Here is a 24,964-nt window from a genome sequence, read left to right as displayed (position 1 = left end):
TTTCGCTTTCCGTCATAATATTTATTCTTAAAAATGAGTAAGCAGACAGTTTGTGTGTCCTGTGAATACCAAAATGTTTGTAGAACAGTACAGAACAGTAAAACACCTTTCATTATATTTCTATAACAAGACCTTTTGAACATTTCAAAAGTCAAAACAAAGGACACATTCTTTAATATTACATCAATTCTTTCATCTCAGGAAATAGACCACAATTTTTTTTAGAAATAGATGTAAAAAATATACAATTAAAGTGATCAGTGTTAAACAGCAGGCTATCTTTTCTGATGCACATAACTATTAATTTGCACAATATCAGTGAGGAGGTGGACATTTTAGAACGCAACCACACCGGAGGGACCAATCACATCTTTAAAAGGACTTCACAGCTTAGACAGGAGGAGCTTCAGTCACTACACACTTCCCCAATTTCCCTCGTAACGTACTCTGTCTCACACTTCCTCAGCTCATCAAATTCTTATTTCTTCCCCTGCTTTCTTTGCCTCCTCCTGAAAAAACTATAAGAGAATTTTTCATTCCCTCAGATGCTCTCCTCTCATTGCATTTTCATCAGGAAACAAGGACACAGGAAAGAAAAAAAGGGAAGTGAAAGAGTTGGACAAAGTAAGGAAGGGTAGAAAGATTACTTGTAGTCATTTGAGTGCTGACAGGATGATCTTGTACTGGACAGAAATTGGTCTGAATAATGAGACCAGCTCATTGACCCCGAACGCATTTGCATCGATGACAGGGGTCAGATTGTGCTTTCACACCTGCAGTGGCTCAGACAGCAAAATTAAAAAGCTGTATATTTCTTAATGAGGTTTGTGTCAGAAGAAGTGTTTCCAAAAAAATACAGCGATAGGAAGAGCATTGCCAAAGCATGAAAGTGAGATGACATAAAAAGCATCACAGTTTCAAGAACGTCATGCGATGAAGAGCTAAAGAAGTAAAAAAAAATGGGAAAGAAGTGGACAAGCAGAAAAAGAGTCAGAAGAGGTGAAAGCAACAAAACACAAGAAAACTGACAAGAGGGAAGAATAAAAAGAATCAGAATAGAAGACAGATGAGGTTTGAAATGCTCATCTGATGGGCCTCTACAGGCAGAGCGGGAAATAAAAATGCAGGGTTGGAAGCACATCTATCTGTCACTCTGTGTTATGCTCAGTATAATTACTGTGAAATGACAGATATCCGTGACTTATAGGAGGGCGGCTAGAGGAGAGAGAGAGAGGTGTGTTTTTAGACTCAGCCTGCGAGTCACATAAACACACATCTATTTGTGGCCTGGTGCAGATCTGTAGCTCACGCTAGAAAATGAAACTATAACCAATGGTGATTTTAATGTTTAAACCCAGGCATATTTTATATTGGTTTATTGTTTTTGAATCTAATCAGGGATATTTAGTTTTACCACAGAAATCTGCAAAACCCTAAATGACTTGATTTGTGCTAACATGATAATCAATAACCTAATAATTCCTTCACATTATTCCAATAAGCAGAGTTTTCGCTAGTCTTTTTTTGCAACAACAATAAATTCAAGTAAATAAGAACAGCTCGACGATCAGAAATGGTGTGCAGGCCTCAAAGTCACAGCTGTCACTGATAACATGTGAGATTTCTGTGGCAAAACTCTTGATGTGTAGTTTTACAAGGAAGGGTAACTGATGCCCCCCTACGGCCTCAGTACATAGACACCACTGAAATATTCTTTCTTAACAAGCAAAACTACTTAATATGGTCTCCAAACTGCTACATCTTAAAAAGTCACATTTGGGTACCTAGTACCTAATAGGGTGGCACAGCACTTTGCCAATAAATGTACAGTGAAAGCCTTGTACAACACAACACACGGGTATCGTTCTAAAGGCACAGACACTATCGTGATCATTATTGACAAGGTACCAGGACAGGTTGTATCCATATAATGTCATTAAACTGATTTTAAAATATTATTGGTTAAGAAAAAAGCTGCTTTCATCACAATGTTAATTAAGAACATCAAACGTGTTATTTAAAGTTTGTGCAAAACCGACTACATAATAACACGATAGCTTTTCCTTTTTTCTTACATTTTTTTTTACAAAACAAAAATAACACTCTGAGTCATTTGTTTCATTTCCTGTTTTGAGTAGTGGCTGATAATGCTGTTTTTGTTTCATGGACATTTTATATAGACAACAGGCAGCTTGGTTGGTCAGTCAAGCGGTCAGTTAAAAATGCGTTTCCTTCTCTGAGATGGTGGATATTTTCCCATCGGCCTTAAGTTTTGCATCGTTGGCAGCGTAAGGACTCGTGGCAGCAAGTTTCCCTCTCATTTTCAGGTCTGGGCTGGGGGTGGTTAGCTTCTTTATTCTCTGCACAGAGCCAAAGACACAAAGAGGAAAGATAAGAGAATATATTTCAATCTCTGGAAGGTGACACAGTAACACAGCATCAGCACCACTTGGCCCTAAATGCAATACTGTACGTTTAAAACTGTTAAAATCATTTTATATATTCAAATGAGTGTAATATTTGTAAGCTATTTGTAAGAGATTTGGGTAGATGATCCTTCAGTTTGGTGAAGTTTCACTATTCTAGTAGGAAACAACCTAACTGTCTTATGTTTGTCTCTCTTTATTTTGCCTCCATGAGACCTCAAGTAAAGAATCATGACTTGTTGAAGAAGCATAAACTTTTGAACAGGATCATCATACATGCTCTAACCTGTGTATAGCTTTCTTATCTTTGATACACATATTTGTATGATTTCTATAATAATTATATATAGAAATCAGTATTATTATTATTATTATTATCAGTAAGTATTATATATACGGTATCTTATGACTTTCATATCTCTCTGCTGCAAGATTAGCTCTATATGAGGCTGGTAAATTTGATTTCAGTATTTCCATTTGCATGTGTACCATATGCATGTTTTACCTCAGAGAAGGTGCCAGGAGTCTTCCAAATCATCCAGATAATACCCAGAGGGATGCAGACCATTGAGGACATGGCCATGAACCAGCCAATACCATAGCCCCAGTCAGGGTAGACGTAAACATTGTTGTACTTCAGTGGTTTGTATTTAATCAAGAAAAACAAGAAAATTCCCTGTGGCAAAAACAAAATTCAGTTTGCAAATGTTTCAATTTAGAATATGACATAAAGAAACGGCTTTAATAAATAAATTAAAGTTGCAGTACTGTATCTTTGTGGATTGCTGTGCAAATGTATTATTCAAAGTTAGGAGTTTAAGAATATGAAAATCAACATTTCCGGGTGACACAGCACGGCAGCTACACAATACGAACTCATTATTTGCACATGTGATAAAAATATATGATGATCCATGTTGATTCAGTATAAAACTCCAGAGCCATCCATATGTATCTTCAGAATTTTGTTTTTCGTTTTTTTTTAATTTATAATTTTTTTTAACATGATACGCTGTTTGTGCTACTACAGCTCTTGAAATTATGCCACTCACAGCACAGATGCCCGGGGTCAGGATCATCCAGCACCATTTGATGAAGAAGACTGGTTTGTACCCAATCATGTCTTCAATATTAAGGTAGAATCTGTCACTACCTGAAAAAAAAGTATGATTCAGTGACAGTTTCTGTGTGTTTCATAAAAATAATGATGTGGTTAATCTTTAAAGACAGTTTGTGACTCTCTTAACAAGGTGGACGAAATCTAGTCTGAAACTTTCTATCAAGAAAGCCGAGATCAATTTGTTTTGCTTCATATCTGATTTATTGTGCTTATAATAGATCTGTCTTTGTAAGTTGTTGTCAGTTTGTCAGTTTAAATTAGACTTACAGTAACATAATTGTATTGACATCTAAACGCAGGGGGAAAAACATGTATATTGCTTATGTATATTTTATCAAATATACATGTATGCATAATATTTGAGTCAAGTAGACAGAAAACAACCTTATGTTTTATTTAAAAAAGCACAGAAAGCCACTGCTTTAGGATTACTTTTATTATTATGCATCAGTAAAACGATTGGTGCAAAATTAAGAGAATGCTGCATGTGTTTGAGACCAATCTCCAGCAGAGGGCAGAGAAGAAATATTATTGCAGAGTGTTAAAAACATGATGGCTTTTGCAGTGCTGCAATCTGTGGCAATTGCCCAGCTGACAAAAGACAAATGACTGTAATCTCAAGCGACAAGAGGGGGAAGTGAAGTGAAAAACTGAAAACACTGCTTTGATATTTCAAGGTGTATAGGTCAAAACTCTTATCTTACCATACACCCAGCCGATGCATATGGACTCAAATATGGCTACGAACAGCAGACACATCCCGCTGGCAGCATACGCATCAAACAGCTGGAAGACGTACATCCCTCCCTGACAAGACAAGACAAGTGTCAGTTTCCTGTCAAAGCCCCTACATGTCAGACTCAGTTGAACAAAATCAAGTATAAAGTTAACGATGAGTGCATGATTATGGTTAATGGCAAGACCTCAGTAGCAAACAAAATAAACTTGCAAACATCCCACACTGGTATTTTCATAAGGATTTGTCCCAAAATTAAATAATTCTACACAACAATAAATATTTTATATTAGAGCCACTGACAGACACCAGCTATAATGCTTTTTTTCAAATCTGGTTTGAGTCTGACTGAAGGATGCATTTACAGTATATTTGGTGCATTGTAGTATAGTGTGTCAGGGATGACTGCATGGAGCCTCCCGTTCATGCTCTGATGGCCAAACTTGCACTGAGTCAATTGTTTGTGAATTTGTGCTAAAAAGCTTTAAAGATGACCACTGGGCTTCATTGGTCACCATAGTTGTGTTCAGGTTCATTTTAGTTGCCAAAATGTGTTTGTTGGTTTCAATTTAGCCGTAACTGCTTAAACATGTTTAATTGCTGTTAAGATCATATTAGTTTCATTGTTTTGTTCTTTTTGTTTTAGGTTGGGTTTATTTTTACATTACAATGCATTGGAGTATTTGTCAGGGGTAAGATATAAGGTAATACACCACCGACCATTATGTAACACTAAAAATAAAACATTAAAACTAATGAATTATTATTTCCTGCCTGGTTTTATGTTATTTCTTTTACTAAACAAAATCTTTTATATATTTTTTGCCACTGATACATTAAGTTTTTGGTCAATAAAAATAAGGACATAAATTTGATATTTATGTTTTTGAACAGTGACACGTTTTTTGTAATTATGCCTCTGTAGACTAGCACAGTGGATTTAAATTAAATGATTTAGATGTGATTGAGGTCTAGACTTTCACCTTGAACATTTTATATATATCAACAATTCTTCACTACATCCATTAATCTTTTTCTTTTCATCCTGCCTTACAGCTCTTCTTAGTTTGTATTTCTCTCACATCTTCACATTTCATCTCAAAAGGTAGTCTTGCATTTTACCTTCCCCTGCACTCAAGACAAGTTATCAGCTCTTCCACTAAAAGCGTCATAAATAAAATCTCACATGAATCTTACAGAAGGTTACATCACAGCTTTACTGTGCTAGTAAAGCTAAGCTAAGAATCGTCTCAAAATATCTTAGTATTGCACCACACTCCCAGAAGAGCATTTAAACTGTGTTTAATCCTACTCTGAGACATTTTATTCAACATACTTTTTTGTCAGCTTTTGAATAAAGCTTCTTGAGTCCCATTATAGGTGGAAGTTGATTAAAAAGTGATAAAACTTATACATAGTGGTAATAGGAAGGAATAGGCAGTAAAAACAGAGGTCAATCAACTGAAAGCTCTAAGACAAAAGACTGAGAGAGAAAGTGCTATACTTCCATATTTTATCAAGTTTCATCCCCTGTGCCATCTCCATTATGGAACACTAAAGAATGGTACTGTACATTCATAGTGGAGATGGATGGAGTTCAGTGCAGACAGAAATGTGAAATGCTTTTAGTGGCTGAAAGAGGTTTTTGAAACAGATCTTCAGGTCTAAATTACTGCTGTCAAATGTCCATATGTATAGGTTTGTAATGGTTATCTAATGGTGTGTAAGGGTTATCAATAAAAGAGATCAGGGCACAATTAAAAACAATTAAAATAACAGGAAAAGGTTTCTATTATCTACAGTGTATCTGATTGGATTTCATGTAAGGGATGGATGGATGGATGGATGGATGGATGGATGGATGGATGGATGGATGGATGGATGGATGGGCAGGTGGGGGTAAATATTATACAGGCATTTAACTTATGGGACATTTAACTGACAAGCTATAGCTATCTTACCTCCATACACATGATGAGTCCTATGAAAAACGAAACTATAGACATGCCTAGGATCAGTAGTTCTCTGCGATAGCCTCTCCGGAAGGTGTCTGGGTACATGTCCACCACAGCTGTCACCAAGCTCTCCACACATACAAACTTAGATACAAAAAATAAAACTGAAATTTACAGGATAGACACTTTGATGAGAAAAAAGACCATAAGGTCATTATATCATCATTATATTATACATCAACATAAACTGAAAACTCTTTGAGCAGGATGTTCCTCTCAGTATATGCATCTGTGGTGAAACCAGAAATGTTTATACCTGGAAGTAACACTGGAACCAAAAAGTTGCACAGAGGGGGAAAAAATCGCCAGATCTCGTTTTTGCTCACAATTAAGATTTGCCAACGTTTCATTGACATATTGTGCAAGTGCTAACATTTTACCTTCGTTTATTCAACTTTGGAAATACATGTTTCCTGCCAGAAACCTTCTGCGACCCAAATGTAACCAAAAACTTTAAAACAAAAAATTTAAACAACAATATAAAACTGAAATCAATAGAGCATGTAATCCATGTCATGCATATATGATTTCTTCACAAATATCAAAAATTTGTAGAGGCACATAGAACTCTAATTGTATGTGGCAAGGATACAAATTGTGACTGTTGAACTGAACGCGTTCCCTCATTTTCTCGATTTTCACTATGTCAGCTTGTACTCATTAGATACAGTGTTTCATGACCACATATTGGCATTCTCACAGGATTAGCAGGGTTGTTCACCCTCTTACTATGTCTAGATTATCATGCTATCACACTAGAGGAAATAAGCTTCATGTGTTGTCTGCCAAGCCGTAGGTCTCAGCAAACCTTCAACTTTGTCACAAGCTTAAGAGTCAGCATTCCCAGGATATATTCACAACAGCAGTACTCACCTGACTGTCCAGGCCAAGGAAGATTAGCATCATAAAGAACAGACAAGCCCAGAGTGGAGACAGAGGCATCATAGTAACAGCTTTGGGATATGCAATGAATGCAAGACCAGGACCTGAATGAAAATATAAGAATACAGATTCTCAATTACAGGACTGCTGGCAGTGTATCTGATAGAACAAGTACAAAATTCTAACAGCAAAACAAAGACTGCTTGGTCTACAAAGAATAAATTAAACTTGACTTTTTAGGATTCTGCAAAATTATATAGTTCTCAAAAATCCTCAAAAATGAGACCTAATGGTAGCATGCATTATGTGAACTGGGCTGATTCTTGTTGTTATTGTTGTTACAAATCAGACACTGCTTTGATTTTAGTCTTGCATCTAGCTGACGCAGAGCAGCCATTGTAGAAAGGTGATCCTGCTTGTAGCGGTTATTTAAAGCTTTGGTCTTTTTCTTATCCTCAGCCAGTATTTTTTGTCATTGGGAAAATATTATAGAGGTCACAGAGATCACTCAGCAAACCACATGTAAGTTTGGAACTGGCCAAGTCTTGTTTGGGTTCAAGGAAGTGACTTAAACTCAGCCATCAGAAGCCTTCTGCAGAGAACATTTCAGGATGCCAGACAGTCTAGTCAAAATTAAAGTGAATTTAGGACGAGCATCCGACTTTCCTTAAGTGGCCTCAAGAGGTCTCCTGCAGATGCCACTGCACAAGTTCATAAGATAAGATAAGATAAGATAAGATAACCTTTATTAGTCCCACACGTGGGAAATTTGTTAGAGACTTCCTTTCCAATCAGATGAGGAGAACCCAACAGTGCCAAATGTTGCCAAAGTTGACATGACATTTTTGAATATGCATAAATAAATGAAATTTAAAATGTGTTTCATATTTTCTCCCAATGGATTATTTGAAGCGCTTTGTGTAAAATGTCACATTATCTTTTTTAAATTCAATCTACAACACAAAGTTTGCAGGTGACTAATCTTGGGATTATCTGATCCACTGTGAGGCTAACTGCTTGAACAGAAGAGCTGGCATGCTATTGCTTTATTTAGCACCCACATTTGGTGACTGTCCCAGAGAAATACATTATCTGAAGCATTATGCCCTGTCCTTACTGTGCTCTAACAAACATTTTAAATTTCTCGCTCTGTCTCTTTCACTAAATCTTTCATACTGACTTGAATAAATCATAATGCGGTGATCTAAGAGCCTAGGTAAAGAGTGTGCGGTTATATAACTGCGAGTGTTTACTCATTTTAGCACAATATGATGGATGAGAGCACAAATGCTCAGGTTTTGTTTCTGTTTTTTTAATCTGCAGTAGCTGCTGTAGATCGAGCACATGATTTCATTACGGTTTTGAAAGTTGGTACTTTTCAGAAACATGTCATTATATTGTGTGTTGTTCTCTCACCAGATTCTGCAACAGCTTCGATGGGAACATTTTGTTCGTAGGCCATAAATCCCAGCACAGAGAAGATGGCAAAACCTGCCACAAAGCTGGTGCCGCTGTTCAGACAACACAGCATGATGCAATCCCTGAGTACCAAGACAGAAAGAGAGTTAGAGATCACACTTATTGGAAGAGTTGTTATTGCAGCTGACACTAGAAGCAGCACAGACAGAACAGAAACATGTTGCGTAATAAAGACATACTAAAATGATACATAATTTACTAATGCATAAATTCTTACCATTCGCCGCTTACCCAGGGGGCTTTCTTCTTATATATTAACCATTTTGGAAAATCAAGATGGAGGTACATTTCAGTGCTGTTTGTGTGTGTTTTTTCTGTCAGCATCTCCAATATGAAATCAAGAGACTTGCTAGAAAAGTGTAGAATAGCTAAAGACTGCATGAAACTCCCAATATTTGGGATGACCACCTTTACTCTTCAACACAGATACCTCTGTTAGTCAAGCCTTCTTGTAATTTCTTTAAGTAGGCTTCAGGAAACAGTTCCTCAGGCTTCTTGAAGGACATTTGGTGTCAGCTGCCTTCAGTAATGTTGAGGTCTGGGCTCAGGGGAGGCCAATCCATGACTGGTGATGTAATTCTATCTATGTATGCTTTTCCTGTGTTGTATTTTCCAGATGGTATTGCATAATTGATTAACATCTGAGCTAGTTTGCTCCATTCATGCCATCAGTTCTGTGTCAGGTCTCTGCTGGATTATCTCCTATTTCTGACGGGCACGACTGAAAAAGCAGCCAATGTCAAAAGAAAACAACTACCAGACCCTCAGACAGACTGCAAAATGATGGCTCAAAACCATTTAAAAAATGACAAGAAAGTCTGGCTCCATGGAAGCAAACTATAAAGAAATGAGAGGTGGGATTTATCTACCACACTGACCTGTTGGCTTCAGCTGTACTAGGAAATATCTCAAAGAAAATTAAGCACTCTAGCATTTCTGAGTGTCTTTGAACAGAGTTTGGTCATGTAATAGAGCTGCCACTGATTTTCAGACCAGTTTGCACGGAGCACAGTTGAGACAAAGTGATGTAACTTAACACGTGTGCAGTAGCAAAGGCCAAAGGGATATTGTCCACTTTATCCCTGTGTCTCACATCCTTCTTAATTTGTAATGTGTTTATAATCCTACTGCATGATAGTGGCTAATTGTTTTCTACTGTTAGTTTTATTTATAGACAGACATCCATCAACTGGAATTTACATTCTTACCTGTAGCAGTTATTGTTGTAGGCATTATAACTTCCCAGCGCAGTAAGACAGCCCAAACAGATGGCATAGGAGAAGAAGATTTGTGTTCCTGCATCCACCCATACCTAAGTACCAAAATATACAGTATGTGTAGAAACAGACAAGATCAAAGAACAAAACAACATAAAGTGTTTCTAAGGTGTTGACAAAAATTATCCAAGTCAATAAACTCGGCTTTTCTAAGGACGCTCATTTGCCACTAAATATCCACAAACCAAACATCATCATCATCCTTTGTGATCCTTTCCAATCTTTGTGATTTGTAAAAATTAATTTAAAAAAACAAATTAAATTGAATTGTGTATGCTTTCCCATTTAAATGAGATCACCATGATATACCTAGGGGTCATTTATCTTCTCTAATGAAACTTTACATCTCTTTTGTTGCCCTTCATTCACCTTTTTTTAATCCTTTGTAATGAAATTATGGCTCAGCTCAAATGGAGTCTTTCCCTTCAGACAGACAGGGAAGCAGCATGAATTATGAATTAAAATCCTAAAAGTAGCTCTAAACTTTTTTCAGAGGCTCATTATTTAAATTAAGTTCACTACTTTATACAGTTTGGAGGGATTTGAGGTAGGGAGGGTAATAGAAGCTTAAATTAAGCAATGAATATTATTTAATCTCTCTAATTGAAACAGATCTTGACAGAATTTAAAACCTAAAAAAGACAAAGTGGCTAAAAAAAACCCCACCAGACCACTCATTTGGCATTAGAGCCAGATAACTACTGGTAAGTACCAGTTGTATGGTGGTGAGGTGGTTAGTCAGTCACTTTGGTTCAAGTAGGCAACATGTCAGCAACTATCTAACACAAAACAATCGGGACAATTTTGCAGACGTCCCAAAAGAGTGAACTCAATTAACCTTTGTGATCTGCTTAGATTTCCTCCAGCACCTGAAGCAATAACCAGCCTAAAAAAATCTCATAGAGGACAATGGATTCAGTAGCTTGTGCATGTTGAGGATTTTAATGAAATGCCTAGATGATTAATTTCCAAATAATGTGCTGTGGCGCAATGCTGTGCAATGGGGCAATCATGTGTCTTTTTGTCTGTATCTGTACATGTTGTGCAAGAAATTGGCTAATGACACATGGACAAAAGGGTCCTTGGAAGAAACATAACTTAATACCTCAAACAATTATTGGATCTGAACCAGAGGATGCAAGGCCATTTGTTCAGCTGAGGTATGTCCTAGTGAAGAGGTCAGACTCTTAAAAAAACAAGCTGTCATGCTACATCTGGATGCAACAAAAGGCTGTCAACAATGGTTGCCAATATGTTTAAAAGAGTACTTTGGGACTTGTCTGAAGACACAGAGCCTATTCTGTATATATATATATATATATATATATATATATATATATATATATATATATATATATATACACATATATACATACATATATACATATATATATATATATATATATATATATATATATATATATATATATATATATATATATATATATATATATATATACATATATATGAATCCAAATGAACTTTGAACTTTTGGCTTGCCCTTTAATGTGCCTCGGGCAAAAGTTCTTATTTATCAAATATCAGCATGATAGGATGAAAATAGGGTGAAAACATCATTGACAATTTTGTTTTTTTGTGCACAGGCTGAAATGATCCCTTAGTTCAAAGTTGACAGCCACTCTTACTTGATTCTGGATGAACCCACTCTTAATTAAACCTCCATGTTGTCCAACTCTGTTGTTTTTATAAGCACCAATACAAAGGCTCATTTATGTTACCTGGCAAGCTTAGTAGAAACTGAGAGCTTGATCATTGACCATCATCACCTCAGAAAGTCTAGGAAATTTGCATACAGTACCCAAAGTATGTTTCTTGCAAAGTAGCCAGTATTTCTCTTAACTACAGTTTTAGTTTCCCAAACTTACTGTAATGATAAACGTAAAACAATAATCTCACGTTTTCTGTCACCAAAGTTTTTTGTCATTTAGGTAGGAGGGAGTTTTGGTCTTTAATCAAGTAAAAATCTGAGTAAATTCCAATGTGGAGAGCTTACTCTATTATTGACTTTGTATTCTGTGAAGAAAGAAAGTTTCCCTACTCTCAGTTATTTTAATAAGTTTAAGTCTTTCCATCTTTGGGCTGAAAGGCAACTTTCTTGTGGCAATTTTAATGCAAAACAATAAAGTTTGACAATGTTAATATATATCTGATGGGAAATACATCCAAAATAGTATTTGGTCATTGACTAAAGGGGATATTTACATATGTACAATTCATCAGTGAGAAAGCTTTAGTATGTGCATTATGAAACTAGTTTGTAGTGGAACACAGGACCCCAGAAACCCAAGGATAGCATGGGGTGCTAGCAAATTCAAACTTAATGCAGCATGGCTCTTTGAAAACTCTCTCACATCACCATTCAGCCACTAATCTCATTTCCCCACTGAGAAACAATTAACAAACGCAAGGTCTTCGCTCCCTCCTGGGAGTAACCACGGTAACTTCTGTGACCTCACAAACACAGGACTGTTCCTGTGGAAGAACAGGCCTTTCTCTCCTAATGTTCATTAATGTTCCCTTTAGTTCAACCTCGGCTGATGGCCGCACAGTGCAGGGAAACCTTGAAAGCCCAGGCTCAGAGAGAATCACTTGTTGATGTTGTGCCTAATTTGGCCGGCTCGTGTTTGGTTATGTTGAGACTGTGGCTCCAGGAAACTTGTCTACTGTGTGAAAGCTGGATGACATAGGCTGTTAGATAGTGCTCTTGTAATGTAAATGTACCACTCTTGGTGTGCTTTACATCTCCCTCTGCTTATGAATGATCTATAGATTTGAACTGAGGCATTAAGACATGAAATTAGCTTTTATGTGCCCCTCTACATCTGAGCCAGGCATTATTAAATGGAATTTCGTTCCAGAGTATTATCACAATCTATCACAACTGCATAAAGAATACAGACCTATAACAATTAGTTATTATTAGTTATTAGTTATCACTTATTTCAGTCCTTTATTTTACCAACATGCATATTGCTGCTGTTGTGCAATAACCTTTTTACCTTTTAATATGAACTAATTTGAACTATTAAATGATTAAAAAATGTTTCTCCAAAGCTGATATATAGTAAAAAAAACAAAAAAAACCAAAAACAAAACAAAAGCCTGTGGACTTTGGAGTGCAAACAAAGTACACCCTGATAACTTCCACAGGAATTAAGAGTATGTGTAGCAGCCAGATGCTCCTAGTCAATTCCACTTGATTAACTGATCATCAGGAAGTGTAACCACCATTATAAAAGCAAAAATGTGGTCAGTCCTATTAACACAAAGCCACAATTTTCCCAGGAGTGGACACCCTGAGATCAAACCGTGCAGTGCTCAGAGAAACTGTAAAATCTAAATCTGAGACTCTGGAGGAACTAGTGTGCTAATTGTGTAAGGTCATGACAGTGCAATTACAAAAAAAATTTAAATAGGTATGACTTATTTGGAAGGTTCGCCAGGAGAAAGCATTTTCTCTTTAAAAAAATCATGGCAACACAGCTGAGGTCATCAGTCATTAGGTTGACTATGAATTCATGTATTCCTCTCTATACCAAAGTATTCTACAGTCAAATATGTGTTCAACTGTTCAACAGCAACAGGAAAATGATCCTAAGAATTCCAGCAAAATCTACCTTAGAGCAGCTTTGAAAGTAAAGAATCAAGGTAGCTCAGCCAAAGCCCAGACTTCAGCTTGACTGCAATGCTGCGGTTGGACCTTAAGCGAGAACCTGTACAAATGGCCACAAACTGAATTGAAGCAACACTTTCGCAAGCTACTGAATCATCGGGTGTAGTTCGTTTTTCACAAGACTGCTTAGTTTTGTGAAAACTTTCATTTTCACAACTATATGCCTGACTAGTGAATAGCAGTCTTAGTGTATTCTTTACCTGTTTCTAACAACCATTCATCTCTTGGATAGCTCAGGATCCAAGAATGTGCAATGTGAAAATTATCTGTCATATTTTGGCTAAAGGTTTTTTACTTTTACGTCATCATTTTGTTTTTGCTACTGAAGGTCATCATTGAGTCAACAAGTTGGGTGACTGTTCACTAGCTACACCTAGTAGATCCTGTCATAAATCTCTACTTGCAACCTCACCCTAAATCCTGTGAGAGGAGCTAGGAAAAAACAGGGCAACAGCTGTACTGCCCCAAAAGTGCAAAAAGGAGGGGTGATACATAGTGCAGAGTGGAGGGTGATTGGGGGAGACAACCACTAAAAGAAAGAAAAGAAGAGAAATGTGGAAGGCAACACCCAGCCACACACACTTCACAAAGCTGGTTGAACAGAACAGAGCCCTCATTGTTCCCGAGGAAGCCAGTTTAACATTGGTGTCAGAAGTAATGTCCTCTGGCAAAAAACCAAAAGCTTTCTTTATTACTCTTCTTGCTCTCCCTGTGCTGTTGTATGTGTCTTTATTTATCTGTCCTCATCCCCTTAATCTGTCACAATTTATCTGTTTCACTTTTTCCTTTCTCTTATTTTAATCAGTTTACAAATGTAACTATCTTACTGTACCTTACTGTACAGCAGTTGGAGAGTATATCAAATAAATAAAAGAATCAAATCAGATAGTTTGCTTTTAGTACTATATAGTGAGCTTAATTCATCATGGGATACATCGGTACCCTCAAGATAATAATTATATGGAAAAACAACTTGTTAATTAATAAAAATAGGGTTTATACACTACATTACATCATCCAGTCCATCATTATGGCATTATATTGTATGTTCTTAACACCTTTTCTCGCCAACATGTTGTGTGAAACAGGTTGGTTTGTTGGTGTATAGTTACAGATTGAGGGAAACTTTAGTTTAATTACCAAGAAACAAACTTTCTTTGTTATCACATTCAAGACATCACACCCGGTGTCGCTATAAAGAGTGTAAAAAAGGTGTTTTGTCAGGATGGGAGTCTGACAAGAAGGAAAACATCATATTGACACATTTTGTTTCCTGAAATGCTGTAATGTGTTTCCAAATTGGGAAGTTGGAATAGCTCTGTTTACCTATAAGCATGAAGACATTATGTTTACATATCACAATCACACTGAAGCCGTGTACTAACTAACTATCTATCTATCTATCTATCTATCTATCTATCTATCTATCTATCTATCTATCTATCTATCTATCTATCTATCTATCTATCTATCTATCTATCTAGCTATCTATCTATCTAAGAAACTCTATCTTGTGTTGTCATGACCACCATCCAGTGACATTTTCTAGCCCTCTGTTGCCAAGCGACTTGAACCGTCTGCCTTTTCCAGACAAGGTCAAGGAGTCTCCATTTATGTGTGCTTGTTTGTGTCTGTATCTCTGTGAATTCATTGTATGTTAAAGCAACTCCCTCTATTAGCACCAAATACTGATCTTTTGACCATAGCCAAGTCTTTCGATCAGGTTTTCTGACCTGACCTTCAGTTAATCCGTCACCAGAGGAAGTGTCAGTTCAAATTATGCCACTGTCACTAAACCACTAGATTTAAATGCATATTTTTGCAATATTTAATCTAAACAGTTTTTGCTGCAGTTGTTTTGTGCAGAGTAAACAGAGTTTTTGAGGTAATATTGAGAACAACTAGTAATAGGTGTAAAACAAACTGCAAACACTCCTTATGTTTGCAGTAAAAACACTTCATATGCTTAGTCTGCATAGCCCTTTTTGCCGTCATTAATTTAGTGTCCTCAGGCTGTTATAACTAACCTGCCTAAAACAACTCAGTGCAATCAGACTGATTCCATTGATCTGAATGTCATACTGCCTTGCCAAGGACACAATTATAGAATAAACTTGGGACAGTGATAAAATGATGTCACTCTGTCACTGGATTGGATCCAGAAAAGCAAGCAAAGATTACAAAAAAACCAGTATAAAACTTAAGCAGTAACACCTCTAGATGGCACAGTTATTAAAAACAACAACAGCTTCTGCTTTCCAAATTTAGATTTTTGCAGAGTCGCTAGTGAAAGACAGCCTACCTGAGGGTCAGAGAGTCGTGAAATGTCTGGGTAGAGGTAGAACTTGATACCATCGAATGCTCCGGGCAGCGTCACTCCCCTGATCAGCAGGATCAACAGCATGAAATAAGGAAAGGTAGCTGTCACATACACAACCTGTGGGTATAAACATAGGCATATGCAAGCATATGAGTACAGTGTTACTGTCCAAACATAATGAATTTGATTATTACATAACATGAAATGAGGACAGTTAAAACAAAAAGTCTGCAAATGACATTCTGAATAATGCTGGCCTGTGACAAACATGGCTACTACTCAATGACTCATTGTTTTAGAAGTGCATCAGAAACTGAGATTGGGAGACAGTATTCTATGCAACAATAACACATCACTGCTCAGACCTAAAGGTGAGAGGACATGACAGCAATCTAAACAACAATACCTAGACAGGAAAAATTGTGGCAAAGTAAGTGAGGAAAATAATCTTTGGGATAAAAGAGCAATTTGTTTTTTCTTGGTGCACGCAAACATAAAGCAACAATGTGCTGCAATGTGAGTGCTACAACCAATTTTTAACGCTCACAAATTTGACTTTAAAAAGCCATAAAATCTCATAAGGCTCAATGAACATATATGGAGTGAAGCCACAGAGCTGGTTCAGACACTGCGTCATACACACTAACACGTCCCACTTTCCTCAAGTCATATGCCAAACACCCTCTCTAGATTTGGCACTGTATTTAACCTGCAAATTTCCCATCTCTCCCTCTAAAGGATTCATGGTTGTATATCAAGGTGAAGACAACAGAATATAGGACAATGTGTCCTAAGCACAAAGGACTTGTGTGGAAAATATTAGACCGCTGTTTAATAATAGCGCACTCAGTGTGAGGTCAATGAGAATCTGTGGCCACAAGTACACGTTTAACCGAACAACCAGTGAGCCGTCATGCTGCTATGCTTCTATAATATAGTATTTTGTATAAAATGCACGTTTTGTTTTCTTTCTTTCCAACACCACTTCATATTTAAAGAAGAAAGGGATGGGCGAAATCAGATCGTGCAATGCAAACTCTGTTTGCCAGCAACCAAGCTGCTCTCAGTGTCAAAAGACTCCAAAAGTAATTTCTTTTTAAAAAACTAACGTTAGCCTACTGCAACCACCTTGTTTCAGTTGTGGTAGCTACCTGGGTTATGTGCCACTTCAGTATCTTCGATGTACTATTGCTGTGTGATTTATTACCATTACTAAAGGCTACTCACCACCGAGCTAACATTGTTAGCTGGCGTCAGCTGAGGTTAGTTCATAGACTGCAGGCTGTTAGACTTGATGGATAGCATTAACAACTTGCTAGCGGCAAATAATCACGTGCAGTTCTGAAAGCAGTCTATGAACTAACCTCAGCTAACAATATTAGCTCAGTGGCGAGTAGTCTTCAGTAATAGTAATAAATCACACAGCAATAGTACATTCATGTAGTTGGGAAAAGCATGGCAATATATTAAGTAATTCAAAGTATTCAGAATACGTTACTCACATTGAGTAACTTAACAGAATGCATTACAAATTACATTTTGGGGGATGTATTCTGTAATCTGTAGTGGAATACATTTTAAAAGTAACATTCCCAACACTGTAAGTAGTATGCACGTCAGCACCTGAAGAGTGCTAACTTTCAGGTCAGTTCTTTTTATTATATAAAATAATTATGTAATGCAGTAAATCAATATTATTGAATTATGTGGGGGCAACACAAGTTCATCGTAACTGTGACAAAGTGTCTACACATTTGAAACAACCTGTCATACAAATTTGCCATTTAGATAGTGATTAATTGGGCAAACTTTACAAAACAAAACAAAAAAATCATTGTGACACATAAATTGAAGGTTTTTGGGAACGTTAAAGCTTCACAGCTTATCTAAGGTGTTTTTTTTGGGGGGGGGAGGGGTTCTACAAGAAACTGCAGTTTTATTTAGTGCAAGAATACATTCATGTGGTAGCATCTTGCAAACAGTAGCTAGCTAGCTTCTGCTAATGTTCAAACCTACACTCTTATATTATTGAACTATTCGGGTTTTGCAGAACTGTGCTAGACATCTCAAGACTCTTAGAAACTCACTGAACAAAGACTTTGGTCTCTTGGAAGGCAGAGGCGGGCAACATACATCCCCTGGCTTTTTGGCACTCAGTCAAAGTCCAATTGAGGAGAGAACAGGACAGAAGAGAGGCAGGCCAGGAGAGTGAAAAGAAAAGAAGGCTCCTCTGGCCCCATCTCTTAAACAGGAGAAGCCCACGGGAGTGATGCTGGCAGTGTGGGAAAATGTGCTTCTCTTGGACGCACGCGCAGAAGTGCATGAGTACGTGCACCAGCGGACACACACTCGCAACTTTATTCATAGCCCATAAGTGGGTGCGCACATACTACAGAGGCAAAATGTAGAATTCACAGATACCGGCCTAAAAACCAACTTGTGTGTGTGTGTGGTTCTGGTACAGCAAAGTTCTGAATCAAACTTCAAAGAAGTTCATTTCATTTCTGTGTGGCCGAATGCAACTGTGACTCAGTCACTGTGAAACTGAAACCAGAATCAAAGCTTAAATACATGAAATCCTAACCAAGTGTCTGTTCGAACAGCAGCAGCATCCATGAAGCTTAATGAGGCTGACCACTTTAAGCTCTGCTAATCCTAGCGTGGCCCACAAGGAAAGTGTGGGAAAATGTGCCTCCTTCCCAGCGGATCACTCCTTTAATTTGTAAAATAAAACGATTACACATCCTGAACCTTCTCTCCCTCTTTCTCTCCATCTCTCTGGAGATGAAAAGGACAATATTCAATCTCTCCATGAACTTTTGATGCTCCGCATGCTCCTTCCCGCTCACCAAACATTTAAGCCACCACAAATTTACTGGTCAAACTTGCCCCTGCCTTGCCGTAAATCTAACAGGAGGGCTTAAATGTGAGAATGGCCGGCAAACAGGGCCAACAAAAGCAAACAGCTTAGCAGAGTCCGAACTCAATGGTCTGTGGAAAAAAAAGCGACCCTCTCTTGCGACGAGTGAGCTGTGGTTAATTTTGCATAGCAGAAGAGAGAGAGAGGCAGCGGAGGCGGAGGCTGAGGATATACTCTGCATGCTCCTCATGAATGCTCTCCTTTCCTCCAGTGAATGCAGGAATCAATCTTGGACGGGCTGCTAAAGCCCAGCCATGAAGAAGCATTCTCCCCTCTTACTTCACAGCCAAACAAAAGACACTTCATGGAGATATAGGCATCGTCCCCCTAGTTGTTTTTTCCCCAGTCATGTAGAATGTGAACCCATTAATTTTTCCTCACACACCTCTCCTCTTTTCTCTTGACTCTCTTTTTCCCTCTCTATTTCTCACTTTATCTCTCTACTCATTCTGGCTCACTGAATCTATGAGAAGGTTTTCAAGGGCTGCTGAGCACCCATAGCCAAGTCCTTACTGTCCTCCCCATGGCTGCCAGAGAAAACTCAAGGCAAGTGTGATTGGAGGAAAGGTAGAAGTAGGTGGTGTAGACACCTCTTTGTCTCGCATTTAATGGAGGGAATTCATTTGGCTTCCTGTGGGAGAGCTTTCTCTTAGGACCAGAAGGGAAAGTGTTTTATCTTGTGGCTGCTTCAGTGGGGCTGTTTAAAATTAAAACTGCCCCAACTTACAAACACTAGAGGTAGTATAAAAGCAGAGTAGCATCCAAACACATTACTACACACAGTATTACTATAAATCCTTCATATTTACAGTTTCAAATAGTGAGACGCACTATCAAATACAGACATTCACACACCAACACATTAAGGCACACATAGAACACTAAACATTTATCCCTTGTTCTCACCTTGCCAGTTGACTTGGGTCCCTTCCAGATGCAGAAGTAGCAGATGAACCAGGCCAGAGCCAGACACATGGCCAGCTCCCAGCGCATCCCTCCCATGTGCTCGATACCATCTGATATCTTGAGTACTCTGCGTCTGATTTGACCAAGAAAACACACAGTTACAGACTTGGAATTTGACTGAGTTCAAATTCTTGGGTGATACGAGCAGGAGTCTAAAAACTTCGCAGGGAAGACGGAGCAGCATCGGAGAAAAAAACAACGCCTCTGCAACCTCCCCGAGACCGATTCTGCCTTTAAAACTAAGCGAGCAAAAACAGCAGTGATTGCTGCTGTGGCTATGCCAAATTTCAGCTAATGCATCTCCAAACTCAACTACATGTAGCAAGTTTACCTTCACTGTCATGCTCAGTTTCAGATTGTTTGGGTAAATTTTGAATAGTTGCAACAATGCAGTGGATTTTTCTCTACTTAATCTACATTTCTGCTAAGAAAAAAAAATTAAATAAATATTTACAGTGGACTCTTGAAAATGTTAGGACAACACGGGAAATACTGCTTTACAAACTGCTGTCCTCTCTTTTTGAATATCACAGGCCTTGTATGTACAGATGCCCCTCTGATGGATCTGCTGGAAAACTAACATAGCAAACCAGTATAAAAGCTGTGAGCATTGGGGGAAATACATCATACATCAGCAAAGTGGGTGGCACTGTGTTGGCCTAACACTGTATGTACCACCAACTCTGAAGTAGAAGTTTTCATGAAGAAATTTTAAAGCAAGGCTAGAATTATATTGACTTAACTGTCAGTATAATTCTAGCCTTGCTGCTAGTCTGCCCTCAACTGCCTAACCATTGTGGGTACTCAGTTTGACACCACAGGTACACTACAGCTACTCTAACTGGTAAATTCTATACAAGCATCACCATTTTCTCGTAGATCAGTGTTAGCAGTACATATTGCATGGCCCTTATAATGTTTATGTTAAAACTTATTGCAATATGCTAAACGGTGTGGGTGCAAGATGCAGAGCATGTTATCAGCAGTAATGACATCAGTGGTGGGGAATCAACAGTGTGTTTCCTGTTTGTTAAAACACAGCCAGGCAACAGCATTGATAAAGGATGAGAAGCAGGAGCCGAAGCCACAGAACTACATGGTGCTGCCAAATCTTTGCCACCGAGTTCAACCCTGGGGCTCTGACCAGCCATTGATCATGGTGACATGTTCTTGGTGGCCGGCCACAGGCTAGGTCCAACACAGCCCCACTGTCCCTCCTTGGTCACCCAAAAGGGCAAGATGTGGACACTAATGTGTGTAAATAAAGTTGTGTGGGGTCTCAGATTTGTTGAAATTGTTTAAATCGGTCAAGGGTGATTCATGCTGACGTGCTCTTGTTAGTGTGACACTCAGTATTTTTGGAGGCTAGTAGTTTTGAAAGGTTCGGTATAGTTCAAACCAAAGCTAAGCACTCCAGGTATCCTTGAATAATACTGTACCGCTATGCATTTTTTTCTATTCAAAATTATTAGGAAGCACTAAAAACGTGTCAGTTTAGGAGTCCTTTCAAACTCTTCTTCTGTAATCTCAGCTTTGCATTTTAAACGATAGGGACCAATAACAGCATTTTTTTATCAGAACATTTTTTAAAGAAAATAAAATACAGTTTTTAGAGGCCTGAGGTTTGTTTATTCTGTACATACAGTACAAAGCAGTCCCTCTTGGCATACGCTGAACAAAGCCTGGTCAGATTCTATTTTTGCCAACAACATGGTGGTTGGCTATTTGGCCATGTCTTACTCCTGGGTTCGGTTTATGTTCCTGGCTCAGATCTGACATTTTCTATGACAGTTAAGTTGGTCGTCTCTCTCAATTTGAACCTAACCACAATCTAAATCTAACAGTTTTGATCAAAATATGCTGTTTTAAAAATATTCTTAAGTAGGTTGCCCGTTTGATTTGACCCAGCAGTGTAAACACAGCTACTGGCAGTGAGACAGGAAGTGTGGTCAGCATTACACACTGACAAGGCCTGATCTGTTGCCACACACATGGCTCTAGCTGGGAGACAGCTGGCCAACCAGGGCCTGCTGACACACAAATATGAAAAGGGCTGACTAATTTTCGGGCGTAAGGTTAGTGGGGGCAGCAAAAGAGTCTGGAGCTTGAAGCATATGGCAACATTAAGAATGGAGGGGAAGAGTGTTGCGTTGAAGATTGCCTGAACTGACAAAGGATGGTGTTAGAAGGCAAATGGTGATTCAGTTAAAATAATGAGGTTTTGCACTTGCAAGCAGATGTGAAAATATAGAAATAGAAGTGTACTCACTCCCAGAACTCAATGACTGGAGAAGATGCATTAGGGTTTGTGATGTTGGTGGCATTTTCTCCATAATAGTCAACACAGTATTCTGTAAATACACAATAGGTTATCATGTTGAAACCACCATGCAGGTGTATGTGTAGAGTTGGCTTTGCACATCAAACCTAGAAGGTAATTTCTGTTTTCTTTCCTCCGCACAGGTTCGCAGGCGTATTTGTTTTTCTAAGAATTTGCTCCACTGTTATTTCCTCCTACCTGTATTCCAGTAGTGCCCACAGCCAGCCCACGGCAGCTCAGTGGTGAAGCAGTTGAAGAGGTAGAAAATGGCCCAGGCGAGGATCACTACGTAGTATATGTTTAGATGAGCTTCAATCACCTGTGTTGCATAGCCAATGCCTGAAAAAGAAACGTGAGGCTGATAAAAGAAGGAAATTGGAAAGAAAATGCAGGTAATAGCAAGATTTATAAATGACTGCAACCTTCACTGCTCCAGTGGTTATAAGGCACTCATAAAACAGGCAACATTTATCAGCCAAACTAATGTGTCTTCCATCGGCTTTCTCATCAGTTGTTAAAGTCAAGCGCATACTAGAAGAAACATATCAAGTGTGTGTTTTCTCACCCTCAAACAGTGGGCAGACTTTCCTCCAGCAGGTGATGCCTCCCTCACTGGTAAACTGACCCAAAGCGGTCTCCAAGAAAAACACGGGGATACCACAGCAGATGAAGAAGATGACATATGGAACAAAGAATGCACCTTGTAGACAAATAAAAACACACACAGTACATCAATATATGCGATCTATACAAGAGAGTAACACGTCTGGAAGAAAAGCAGATCAAAATTCCTGCATCAAATGCATCTATGAAAAAAAAGAGTAAAGGGCAAAACAACCAAATTCACATGAAAGCACTCATTACCGTGTCACACTCACACTGCAGGATGACATTTTTAGATCATGAGGCAAAGCCATACTGTGCAGTCTAATGGTGCCTAATGAGGTAACCTGCCTGTTATTGACAATATTCTGCATAATAGATGATATAATAAATTACTCAAACCACTTGCCTGTTTAATTTTCATAAAGTGAAAGTTCTAACTTTTCCTATGATGCAACAGAATAAATAGAATTCAAAAAATAACTTGTAGGTCTTTTATGCAGGAATTGGTTATGTAACTTGAAAAAATTAAAACATAGTCTCAATCTTTTTTTCTTTTAGTCTGCCTTCGTGTAAGGCAGTTGCTTTTATCTCTATTTTTCAATATATAAATTTTATATTATATTTTTAAAGAGCAACTCTATTTCCATCCCACTACCCCTAAATAAAGGAAACTTTCTTGCCTCCTCCATTCTTGTAGCAGAGGTAAGGAAACCTCCAGACGTTGCCCAACCCAATGATTTCTCCAGCCACAGACAGGACGAATTCAATCTTGTTGTTCCACTGGCCCCTCTCATTGTATCCCCCACTGTCTAGGCTGGAGCTTGACCCTTCCGGGTCTCTGCCATCCTCTGGTTTTCCGTTTATAACAGGCCCGCTCTTCTCAGCTGTCATGACGCTCCAGCAGCCTGCTGAGACAGAAAAAAACACAAGCAGAAAGAAATGAAAAAAACAAAACAAAACAAAAACGACAAGAAAAGAAAGGTGACAACATAACGACAACTTTAAACGAATTCAGCTCTTTTTTCCTCCATCTTTAATGGAACATCTGAATGAGTGTCCAGTTTGTGCAAAACCACGCCCATCTCCCAGCGCAGACTTGAATAATACGCGAAGGTTCCAACCAAGTGAAAGCTGTCCAGTTAATTATTGCGGTCAAAGGCACTTTGACCACCTGCAAATCTAGGAAAAAAAACCCAATAAATAAACATAAAAAAATGCTGAGTGTTAAAGCTATCGTCCTCTTCAGCAAAGAAAAAATAACGCATATAAACGTCACAATGACTCAAAATGAAGTTACTGGATAGCAGCACAGTAAGTTAAAAAAAAATGTCGAACAAGAAGACAACAAACGTGGTAGTTAAAACATTCTGGCTCAAGTATGAAACTTTCTGAAAATAAAGTCGGAGTGGCTCTACTTACCAGTCTCCTATGGAACAATGTCTAACCTCCTTTTTGGCTCCCGCGATGATGCGCACTAACAATTGCCTTTACAGAGCGCGGGATGGTTAAGCCTGATCAGGGGGGTGAAAAGAGGCGAGAGGGGGCAAAAGAGGAAAAAGAAAAACAAATCTGGGTCCGCGTTGAGTGATGTGATTTTGTTAAGTCTCGCGTCTATATAAAGGAAGATCGCAGACGTGGCAGAGCAACGGCTGATCTTGCACCAGGCGATGGGTAACCTGCGACTGCGCTCCCACTCTCCGAGCGGTCTACTCTCAAGCGCCTCTACTTGGATAAAAGCCATTTGGTAACCAGTCTAGCTCTCACATCAGCGTTACCACGGCACAGGGAGCAGGGTGGCCATAAGGGGAGACTGGACAAGCACGAGAAAAAAGTTGGGGAGATGTAAGTTTAGGGATGCGGTTTATAGTTGAAAAATAACCGCACTTCCAATACTGTTTGTCGTGTGACTACTTTAACACACTGATAACACACGCATGTAAATCCATAAATGGGATCAGGGACGATCTGGGGCACGAACTGTGTGGATAATTGGTGGTCTACCTTCATGAATAAGTGAAAAAAAGCTTCCCTCAAAGATTAACAAGTGTTCGCGTTCTGCCAAATATCAGCAGATTTTTAATATTCTGGGTTGTGAGCCACTGCACGACAGAAAGTTTCTATTTAAACTTGGTTTTAAGGGAACGGTTAATAACAGTTAGTTAATAATACCCTATAATAATTAAGCAATAAGACAAACATACAT

The 24,964-nt window shown here is 38.4% G+C and overlaps 1 protein-coding gene across 2 annotated transcripts; it reads right to left on the bottom strand.

Moving 5' to 3' along the window:
* slc6a11b (solute carrier family 6 member 11b) lies at positions 1–24,476 on the bottom strand. 2 transcript variants are annotated; one of them, XM_086292622.1, is made up of 15 exons: positions 24,181–24,476; positions 23,442–23,669; positions 22,721–22,855; positions 22,354–22,494; positions 22,105–22,186; positions 19,776–19,908; positions 15,932–16,066; positions 9,867–9,970; positions 8,596–8,720; positions 7,171–7,283; positions 6,244–6,381; positions 4,251–4,353; positions 3,479–3,579; positions 2,932–3,102; positions 1–2,360 (listed from the first exon to the last, which is right to left on the bottom strand). In XM_086292622.1, the coding sequence occupies exons 2-15, from the start codon at positions 23,650–23,652 to the stop codon at positions 2,217–2,219; spliced, it is 1,836 nt and encodes a 611-aa protein (XP_086148748.1). In that variant the 5' UTR covers positions 23,653–23,669; positions 24,181–24,476; the 3' UTR covers positions 1–2,216. The 2 variants fall into 2 exon arrangements, with proteins under 2 accessions (XP_086148748.1, XP_086148749.1); XM_086292623.1 differs by having other exon boundaries at positions 23,442–23,666.
* Positions 24,477–24,964: the final 488 nt, after the last annotated feature.

Source organism: Aulonocara sp. 'chitande type north' Nkhata Bay, linkage group LG5 (assembly GCF_057382095.1).
Source record: "Aulonocara sp. 'chitande type north' Nkhata Bay isolate Kocher_YH1m ecotype deep benthic linkage group LG5, A_spYH_male_GT1.1, whole genome shotgun sequence".
NCBI classification, from domain to species: domain Eukaryota; kingdom Metazoa; phylum Chordata; class Actinopteri; order Cichliformes; family Cichlidae; genus Aulonocara; species Aulonocara sp. 'chitande type north' Nkhata Bay.
The sequence above is the reverse complement of the archived record's forward strand: the minus strand, read 5'-3'. Positions and strand labels throughout refer to the sequence as shown.